Source organism: Lutjanus erythropterus, chromosome 13 (assembly GCF_056507025.1).
Source record: "Lutjanus erythropterus isolate fLutEry1 chromosome 13, fLutEry1.hap2, whole genome shotgun sequence".
In the NCBI taxonomy this organism is placed as follows: domain Eukaryota; kingdom Metazoa; phylum Chordata; class Actinopteri; order Lutjaniformes; family Lutjanidae; genus Lutjanus; species Lutjanus erythropterus.
Genome location: NC_139329.1, coordinates 21,633,774 through 21,644,927, shown reverse-complemented (window position 1 = coordinate 21,644,927; position 11,154 = coordinate 21,633,774). Strand labels below are relative to the sequence as shown.

At 37.2% G+C, this 11,154-nt stretch overlaps 1 protein-coding gene across 1 annotated transcript; it reads left to right on the top strand.

Moving 5' to 3' along the window:
* The first annotated feature begins 998 nt into the window (after positions 1–998).
* Positions 999–9,353, top strand: alx1 (ALX homeobox 1). The gene is made up of 4 exons (XM_084735067.1): positions 999–1,328; positions 1,741–2,030; positions 2,430–2,558; positions 8,834–9,353. Exons 1-4 carry the CDS (start codon positions 1,139–1,141, stop codon positions 9,173–9,175), a joined length of 951 nt encoding a protein of 316 aa, XP_084591193.1. The 5' UTR covers positions 999–1,138; the 3' UTR covers positions 9,176–9,353.
* The last annotated feature ends 1,801 nt before the right edge of the window (positions 9,354–11,154 follow it).

Here is an 11,154-nt window from a genome sequence, read left to right as displayed (position 1 = left end):
TTCATAATAAATGACTCAAAATTAAAAACTGAACATTTTTAGTTGGAGTTTCTTCGGTGCGACTCGGAATGTAATTAATAGTTTCGGACGTTCAGGACACAGACGAAAAGTAGATCTCAGTCTGAAACATCTTAACAAGAAAAATTTATTTGTTTATTAATTAATTTGTCCTTGTTTGTCAAAATGAAAGGATTTAAAAATTCCTTAATCACTAAAGATCCCTTTTGGACTTTTTGACTGCTCTAAAGCCTTACAGTTTGTAATCTGACTGCCTGACTGACATTTGTTAAAAATAAAAAAATAAAAAATAATAAAAAAAAAAGGTTTTAAGCCTTATTTGTTATAGTAGGCTGTGCGCCACATCTTCTGTGAGCGGTTTTTAGTTATAAATAAAACAAAAACCTTTTTCTTAATTTAATGTTTAAATGTAGCCTATATATTGCTTTTCAATAAAAATATATAAATGTTAAATTGGTGGTATAACGCCTTTATAGACAGAAGGTTTAACACTTTGGGCTGGTCCTAATTATTAAAAAAAAAAAAATACACGGCTGTAAATCAGTCACGTAAAGGTCACGGAGTAATATTAACAAAAAATTAACATACATAAATATTTATTTCCGATGCACCTTTAAAGTACATTTTAGACCATTTTGCATTTATTTTATCCCGGTGCCGTTGAGGTAAAACTGCCCCAAAGTGAAACTACTGAACAGCAGAAATCAGCGACCCTCCGGGGCGTTTAAAGCATCAGATTAAATCCCATTTGCAGTCACAGCTCGTAGCTGCAGATAAATTATTGCCTCATTGTGGATGTCTAAACATGTAGTAAATTAAAGTCAGTTTTGATTGTTTCCTCTCAGAATCTCAGATTCAAACTGCTGTTTGGTTTGGATTCAGGTCGGGGGAGGAGTTCATATGCAGAGAGGGAGGGGAGGGGAGGGGGGCTCTTTAAGGATCTGACTCTCTTTGGGGCTATAAAGACGTTGTGCCTTCAAGACAGAGCAAATTAACTCCATTGGCGAATTATTGCATTACGAGGCTTCGCTCCGCTCATCGGTGCGCGACGGCGATTAGTTTCTTTTTTTTTTTTCTTTAATGGTGACATTTGATTAAAGCGAGCGGATTTCGCTTTAACATGATGGAGTACATGGAGGATAAGTTTGCGTTGAAAAGCCAAGCGATGAAGGCCAGCGATTACTACATGGACCAAGTCATGGAGAGCCTGGACAGCGCGCAGTACTTCAACAAGTCCTCCCCGAAATGTGTGCAGGCCTTCGGGCTTCAGAGTGGCGAGCACCGGTCCTCGCCCTGTGGAGACCAGAACGGTGCGTAAGAAGTTTGTTTTCTAACTTTCAGTCTTTGTGCGTCAACACTGCAGTTTTACAGGAGTTTGTCTCTATCTCTGTGCGAGCAAAAGACAGACATCTGAAGTCATTTTTGGCGTTCAGGCATCCTCATTAGATGTGGTTTATTTTGCAATTATTTTACCTTCTCGCCAAAAAAACAAAAAACCGTCCTTGTCATCATTGTGTTTTATTTTTTCCCACATCATCCTTTTTTTTTTTTTTTTTGCTGTGAAACGTTTGCATGGTCAAAGTTGACGTATAATTTAGATTTTTTTAAAAAAAAATAATTAATGACAGTAAAAAACTTTGATTGTCCAGATGCAGGCTTATTATGGTTTAATGGCGTGACAAGTTCAAAAAATATTAATAACGTATCTCTTCCCCATTTTAGCCAATTACGGCGTCCCAAAAACAGACGACGATACTTTGCACTCGATGGACAATTGTTGCACCCTGCGGGCGTCTCCGGTGACGACGGGACAGGAGAAGACGGATTTGGACGACATGGGAGACAAGTGCGACAGCAACGTGTCCAGCAGCAAGAAGAGGAGACACCGGACAACCTTCACCAGCGCGCAGCTGGAGGAGCTGGAGAAAGTGTTTCAGAAAACTCACTATCCAGATGTTTATGTGAGGGAACAGCTGGCCATGAGGACGGAATTAACAGAGGCCAGAGTGCAGGTACAGTTTATCAGCAGGCTCTTATTTTGTTAACGTTCCCGTAAAGAGAAAAGAGGCCATAAAATAATGAAAGAAGGCGGTAAATGTGGAGCCGCTGTGCGTAAAAAACCCAAATTCATCAATGGAGCTCATTTCAAAACGCCACAGAAATATGTTTAGTAATGAAACGAACATTTATCTTTATTATTATTGTTATTTTTTTACTATACAGAAGAATTTTTTTTTTTTTATTTTAGCCTGTGGCAGCGCTTTTTTTTTTACATTATTTTTTATTTAGCTAGAATGTTGTTTGGCCGTCTTTTACGCAAATCCCCTGGCATATTTTGTCTAAAAGTCACACTATTTTAACTGATTTTGTTTTGTCTCATTTACTTTTATTTTCTCTCCATTTCCAATTAGGTGTGGTTTCAGAACAGAAGAGCAAAGTGGAGGAAGAGAGAGCGCTACGGGCAGATCCAACAAGCCAAAACTCACTTTGCAGCCACCTACGATTTATCAGTGTTACCGCGGACCGACAGTTACACACAGGCAAGTTGTCTTCAGCGATTTTCTAAAAATTAAACTTTTTATATGTTAAATGTTATTGATTATTGATTAATGACTGAATCAATTACTGCTTCTTCACTGTTAGCATTATCTGGTTTCCTTACTCCTTTATGACAGTAAACCGAATATCTTTGGTTGCCGTCATCTTGGGCTTTGTGAAACACTGATCTACATTTTTCAACATTTTGTGACATTTTGTTGACCAAATAACACAATCAATCAATGAATCAATCAATGAATCAATCAATCAACCAATCAATCAATCGATCAATCAATCAATCAATCAAAATTAAATTAATTAATAAATTAATAACTGACAGATACATCTACAATGTAAATAATCATTGTTTACAGTGAAATGGAGTTTTAATTTATTTGTCAAAAGTAAAGTGTGTAGGATGCTGGTGGTGCATAAAGCTCACTTTTCTTTAAAGGGACAGTTCACCCCAAAATGAAACATTTTGTTTCTGCCTGTAGTGCTCTTTATATACGTCTAGATTTTTTTGGTGTGACTTGCAGAGTTTCAGAGATATCGGCTACAGAGATGTCTGTCTCCAATATAATTTAACTAAATGGCACTCGGCGTAATAATTGCATTTGAAAAATTCAACACCAGTGACTTTTTCCAGAAATTTTGACTCAGTTACACAAAATAATCTACAGAGCTTGTTGTGAGCAGCTTCATGTCGGAATTACCTTTTTCCTTCAGTAGAATTTATAGGAACTACTTTCCTTCTAATTGAAAGAAAAAAGGACACAAAAACTGCTCACAACAAGGTCTATGGATTATCTTGAGTAACCGGGTCATAATTTCTGAAAAGAGACTTTGCTGGATATTTTTTCAAATGTATTTTTTTGGTGCTTTGGGCACCGTAAGCTAAGTGCCACCTATTTCCAATATAATGGAGAGAAAGCGGCCATCTCCGATATCTTTAAACCTCTGCACCTCACACCAAAACTATCCAGATGGATAAAAAGTGCTACAGGCCAGAGCAAAACTGTATTTATGATTTGGGTTGTGTGCAAACATGACATCTGAGGAGGTCATGTTTTTGTTAACACTGGCATTTTATTTTATAGACCAAACTACTAATGGATTAATCAAGAAAATAATCTACAGACTAAATGACAATAAAAATAATTGTTAGACACAGTCAAATGATGGGAAGTTTAATCTCTTTCATAAGGCGCTGGTGGTGCATCATGCTCACAGCGGCCCGTAATCTTCTTCTTCGGGCTTCTAAAATACTCAATTAATATAAGTCACAACAAATGTATTATTTTTTATCTCTGTAAATATATGCATGTCATTGCTCCTCTATTAATCAGTTATTATGAAAACCATCTTCAGATAAGAGGTTGGACACTGATTAGAGCCTGTGTGAGGTGACACGGCTGAATTAATGGCCTTATATCAGATTTCATGTTAGCGGAACATTTGTCTTGCTGTTTGGACAAAGGTCAGGTACAAGATGAGGTGTGAGGAGATGCACACTGTCAGTGCTCTCTATCACAAAACGAGATTAGGCCTCCAAGTGTTGCAGAGCCTCTTAGATTTTTTGGTTGGAAGCATGCAGCTCCTCACAGGGGTGTGTGTTGACATCTTAAGCTCACAAAAAGCTGCTTATGCGTTAAAAGCAGCAGTATAAGTCAGAGTCACAGCTCTGCTATGCCCTGGCTCCACACCAGGTCAGAAATCTGCTGCACTGTCTCGTATTTTCTTCACACATGTTTCTGATAGATCCTCCTGGACAGCAGCCATGCCCTTGCTTACAGCTATTCCTGATTACTGTCATCAAATGGACCGTCCTCACATGTAATTGTGCTGGCAGTGGGTGGAGTTTTGTCTCCACAGTGGACATGGAGTGCATTCTTGTGGGTTTTAAAGAGTTTCTTTTTGTTTTGTTTTCTATGAGGTTCAAGCCAATATTGTTGCTTTTCTGGGGAGAGACTGAGGTCCTGAGTATCGATGGCACATGTTGACACAGGAACATGTTGGCCAAGCTCTCAGAAAGAAGTTTACTTTACTGTCAAAGTGGTCTGTTGCTTTTTATCAAACCAGAGTTGGTTTGTGGTACAGGATTTGTTGAATATGCCTATAAGCTTTTGGCAAAAGGTGTGTCCTGCTGTTGGTACCTAGACTTTCCTGGATTTTCTGACGATCCTGCAGGTATATTTATTCATTCATGTATGAATTATTTTGGTGCATTTATTTTATTTTTTTTTCTTTTTAGAAACATCACTTGGGATTTATTAAAAAAAAAATGACAATACTCATTTGTATTTTTTCCGTTCCTCCCCTTCCTACCATAGGCCCTTTTGTCTTTTTTAACATCGACAAGTAGGTCTTTAGGGGGAGATAGCAGGTCAACAATGTATGCCGCATAGAAGTGGTGTACGTCATCTAAAAGCTGGGAGGCTGAAGATTAATTTAAGACGCAACTCATGACAGATTTTATAGTCATAAATCTTTTTTGGTTAAGCACCTATCCAATTTTTGAAATTTCATAGTGTATAAGGGCTTACAGCGTTATGACTGAAATATATGAAGGTCATTCCATTGCTTAATTATGTCTCGTAAGTGGTTGCAGCAGTTTATGAGTTGATACCATTTGATACACAAATTTGGTCAAAAAAATGGTCAAAAATCCTTCCAAAATACCATATTAAGAGACATTTAGGAACACCATAGAAAAATAATGCTGTGATTTGGTGTCAAAAACTTTTGAAATTATTGAGCTTTTTGTAAAAATTGTATTTTTTGGCAATTAGGTGTTGTTTGAGTGGGAGAAAACTATTACAACACATTTCAGTGACTTTTAGGGGTGTTAAGAGATCTTTAGCAGGAGATAGCAGGTAAACAGTATGACAAACAGAAGCTTTATACTGTACATCATCCAAGAGCTGGAAACCTGAAGATTAATTTGAGAAGTGTTTCTATCCATAAATCTGCAATAAACATTGTGGGAAATTTAGTTCCAAAAATGTATATGTTTTTTTAAATTCTGTATTTTATGCAGCGTGCAGGATTTTAACATTCCTATAAACTAAATCAATACTGTGTGATAAAATGATCTCAATTCAAAAAGTACACTAGCTTTTTCTGAGCATTCAACCTTACCTCATAGATTTCATCAGTAAATTGAACAGATCAGGTGGCATAATGAAGTTAGGAAATATCCATCTACTGAAATCTTTGTATATACGAACAGGGTCGCAACTATTGATTGTTTTCCTTATCAGTCAATCTGCAGATTAGCGTTGCAGTTAATCAATGAATTATTTAGACTAAAATGGCAAAAAAACTGCAAAAAATGCTCATCACAATTTGTCAGAGCCCAAACTATCATCTTCAAATTGCTTTTTGTTGTCCAACCAGCAGTCCAGAATCCAAAGACTCTTTATTAACTGTAATAAATCATAAGAAAAACAGCAAATCCTCATATTTATGAAGCGAATGTTTGACATTTTGCTTGAAAAATAAATGAAACGATTACTCAGTAATGGAAATTGCTGACAACTAATTTTCTTTCTATTGATTAATGGATTAATCAACTAATCACTGCATTCATAAATTCATAAATCTTTAATAAACATTGTGTTTCGGTTAGGCACCTATTCAATGTGTGAAATGTGTCAGACTCAGAATGCGGCCTTGCACCTTCTTTTTATGTGGCCTGTGCTGCGTTATGGATGTATAGTGTCCACTCTTACATCCCACTTTGTCCACATCATGTCTGAGTAACCTGAATCAGAACCTGACCACTATTGTTATGTCGCTGTGATTCCATTTTTAAGGAAATATACATTTGGGTTTGAAACCTTGCTCACTGACTATACAAATAGGAGCAGCTGTTGTTATTATTTTGACTTCATTGCTCAAACTGCTGTTTTTTTAAATTTTATTTTTATGATGAGTATATGTTAGTCATTATAAGTTGCTGCAGCTTGATAGCATTTATTACACTGACTCAGTGCACAATTTAACTTTTTTGACCACTTGAGAATTGATATTAATGGTCAAAAATCCCACAAAAATACAATATTAAGATATCAAAACCTTAAGGAACACTGTAGAAAATACATTGGTACATACACATGGTACACTGATTTGGTATCAAACACTTTTGACATCTGGAAAGTTTTGTAAAAACTGCGTTTTACATTTGGATGGTGGTTTAGGGGAAGAATTCTGTAGCAGCGCATTTCAGTGACTTAGTTTTGACAAAATACATTTAAGGAGTAAATGAATTTGCATGCCATTCACATGCTACTTACTTATGCTGGCTTGTCTTCTCAGTTTGACTGAAATCTTGGCATATGAGACCGAATGAGTTGCCTCGAGTGAATGAAGTAATTTGAATTTGATCGAGCTGTCAGTTCAGACTACATTTTATGTTAAAGACGGACATGATGTTGAGCTCCCGCCTTAAAAATCAGTCATGTTGTGTTCACTGTATGCCAGAAAAATGAGATTATACTGTATTTCCGCTATGTGTCCTCTTTGTTCTGTCTGTCCTGTCTGCTCTCCGATCATTTAATAAAATGTCAACAGAGGCTGTGCAACACTTTAAAGATGAATTATAAAAATAAACTCCAGGATCATCAGCTGTTTGGATCTGTGTGCATTCAGACTCTGAAACAGTCACTTCATCCATTCATCTTTTGGTTTTATCTGTCCTGTATACAGTGGCGGTGAATTAAATATATACTGGACAGACAAGCCTCTCAAAAGCTGGGGAAGTAAAACCCAAACTTACTCCCCTGTAATATGGTTAAATGGGACTGCTAAATATTTTCAAGATTACTAATTAAGTCTATAAAACCTCAAAAAAAAAAAAAAAAAAAAAAAAGCCTCATGTCAATTTCCCAGAGCCCAAAGTGACATCTTCTTCAAATTACTTTTTCTGTCTAAAACCCATGGAGTCTTCATCTACTATCATAAATAACAAGGGAAAGCAGCAAATCCTTAAATTAAGCAAGCTGGAATCCGCAAATATTTAACATTTTTGTATGAAAAATGACTGAAACAATCAGTCGATTATCAAAATAGCTGGCATTTAATTTTCTTTCAATCAGCTTTTCCATGAATCGATTTAATGTTAAAGCTCTATGGCTGAAATAACCCTTTGCACTTTTCATAGGATGTAAGAAACGTGCATTTAGTTTCTATTTACTTTTTTCAAATTTCTATATTTTATGCATTATACAGGACTTTCCAAGAAACTACATCAATACTAAATAAGCTCAGCTCAAAAAGTACACTTACTAGTTTTTTTAATGAGCTTTCAAATGCACCTCATGGTCTTCATCAGTGAGTGGAATGGATCAGGTGGTGCAACGTTAAGTGTTTATACTGTGCATATATATAAAGTTTGAAAATGTATATGTACAGTGAAATATTTGCATAGATTAATTACAACTAAAGATTATTTTCATTATCCATTAATTTGCTGATTATTTTTGCAATTAATCGATTGTTTAGTCTATGAAATCTCAAAAAACAGTGAAAATGCTCATCACAATATCGCAGAGCCCAAAATGACGTCCTCTAATTGCTTGTCTTGATCAACCAACAGTCCAAAACTGTTCATTTACTGGCATAAATGACAAAGAAAAGCAGCAAATACTTTACGAAGCCAGAAGTTTGACAGTTTTGATTGAAATATGACTAAACTTATTATTCAATGATCAAAATATTTGGGAATTTATTTCCTAGAGGAAGAACTTAGCATTTTTGCCCACTTATTTAAACATATAACATAATATTCTTCTATTGGCTTCCTCTGTTTCTGGCTTCAGTTTCTAAATGTTTTATTTTTATGCAGGATTTTAACTTTCCTATATATTACATCTATACTAATAAGGTACACGTCAAAAAATGGAAAGGTTGATATTGCAAAAATGGGTAAGCTTTGAAATTGCATCCATCTATACATGCTATTTAACTATTTATCTATGTCGTTAAAATATTTGTATTTACTGAATTATTCATCTATTAAAGGGATAGTTCAGGTTTTTTGAAGTGGGGTTGTGTGAGCTACTTCTCCATACCCAGTATATTACCTTCCATAGATGACATTCAGTTCTGTGAAGTGAAATCACTGTTTTTAGGTAGCACACTATCAAAACTACCTCATAAAACCCCAGTTCAAAAAAACCCAAACAATCCCTTTAAAAGTAATGACAAGTAAATAAGTTCCTAATGAAATTAAAGTCCTTCTCTTAAGTGTCTAAAACCCTCTTTCACTTAACAGATTCCCAACAATCTGTGGCCGAGCCCTGCTCCCGGCAGTTCTGTGGTCTCATCCTGCATGCTGCCCCGAGGCTCCCCTCCTTGCGTCACTTCCTACCCGCACTCCCCCCGCTCGGCTGCCAGTGCTGCCGACCACGGCTATGTAGGCTTCCCCAATCAGCAGAACCAGTTCGGCCACGTCTCCCTTAACAACTTCTTCAGCACGGACTCCCTCCTCACGCCGGCCGCCAACGGTCACCACGCCTTCGAGACCAAGCCTGAGTTTGAGAGGCGCTCGTCCAGCATCGCCGTGCTGCGCATGAAGGCCAAGGAGCACACGGCCAACATCTCATGGGCCATGTGATCAAGGGTCCTTGTCTGGAAAGTCTGGATAATGTATGGAAAAAGTAATTTTTAGATTTTCCAAAGTGTTGGAACTGGCCAAAGAGTCTGAAATCATATTCAAAAGAAACTATTTGTCACTCACAGTTCAGATCTGACAACATTTTTTGTCATCTACACACTAGATGTCACTTATTCACCATCTGGATAAAGTGCATAAATGGAAAATGTGTCAGGATTCCTACATATTCTGAAAACTGCAAGTTAATAAGCTCAAGCTAGTAACAAAAAAAAAAAAAACAAACTTCAATAGCCATAAAGCTGTGTGAGAGACAATCAGCTGTGTTTCTGGTCTGAGGCAGATCTACAGTAAGATGCAATGGTACTATAATTAAAATACTGAGACAATCAAGTGGTCAAAGAAAGCTTTTCAAAAGGAGCAGACGATGTAGACCTTCATGTAGCTTAAAAGGATAGCTTGGGTTTTTTGAAATGGGGCTGAGGTCCTTATCCACAGTCAGTGTATTACCTACAGTTTAGAGAAGCAGCAGGAGTACTGGTGTAGGAAGCTAAGCAATGGACAGTTTGAATGATTTTCAATATCAGCTTAAATCTGGATCTGCTCTACATTTAGAATATTTTCACTGCTTTATAGTTATTATATAAACCACATATCACTAGGACTGGGTATCAGTATTCAGTACTTTTCAGGTGTTGAAAATAACCCAGTATCAAGTAGTATTGCAACTACTCCATTCAAACAATGCTTACATTCGATCCTTTTTGTACTGAGGTGACTATTGGTATGGTTTTGCTCGATTTAGGTGTCTGATTGGTCCACTTCCGCAGCTCCAGCTCGCAGCTACAAACAGTCTGTGTTGGTAAAGTCGAGTGCGGTGTGTTTGACGGAGTTTAGCGTGCCGAGATGCCGCCACAATGAAAGAAAAGGTATCAAGTGAAGTACTCTGTTGGTATCTGTATCATTTTAAGGGTACTGGTATTGGTACTGGCACCATAATTTACATATCACTTTCTCCAAAGCAACCAAACTCCTTTTGCAAAAACAGTAATTTTACCTCACAGAACTGACGCTGTCCACAGCAGTTCATTGCTTGGCTTCCTACACCAGCACTCCTACTGCTTCTCCAAACTGAGGGTGTGCCAACTGCAGTCTACTGTTGGTAATACACCGACTATTGATAAGTACCTCATACATTGCCACTGTATAATCCAAACTAAGACTTAAACTCAAGTAATACATTCCTATCACTCAGACTTTTAGGGTAATATTCAGTGCATTGTTTTACAGCCTAAAAAATCTTCAGACTGGTCAGACCAGACGGTTGATGAACCCTTGTGATGTGTGAGAGCTGTGACATGAACAAGCTTTCTCAGTTGTTGTTTATTTCCCTCAGTGTTTACTCTTTGTTGAGACAGAAAGAAGTATGAAAGCAAGAAAAACTCCGGGCTCCAGTGGGATTTGACCCCAGTGTGTCTTTGTACATGTGGATCCAGAGGGAGGGGTCCCAAACCACTACAGCATTTCTCAGCACTGTGAATAAGCTTTTCTTTACCTGCGCCTTCCGTCTTCCTCCCTCGTTGCAGCTCAGGACTGAAGATGAGCAGCGTGGAGAGAAACTGACTTGACGTACTGACGTGTCTGTGTGCTTTGCAGCAAAGCTCTATAATCTCTGTCGTCTGCCTCTGTTCTGTATCACAGGTACACACCGCAGGCAGAAGAGGCAGGTGTTAAAAATGTTTGTGTTGTAAATTTATCTGGTGGAAGAAGCATAATAAATGAATGTCACTTGATTCTGGCATGACTGTATTTTTTTTAATAGTGTTTAAAGGACAAGTCTGGTAAAATTTTGTATTTCTCTTATCGTTAGCAAACCAATATTAATTGATCCCACTAAAAATATTGTCTGTAGTGCTATTTATCCTGGTAGATTGTTTTGGTGTGAGTTGCAGAGGTTTGGAGATATTAGCAGTAGAGATGTA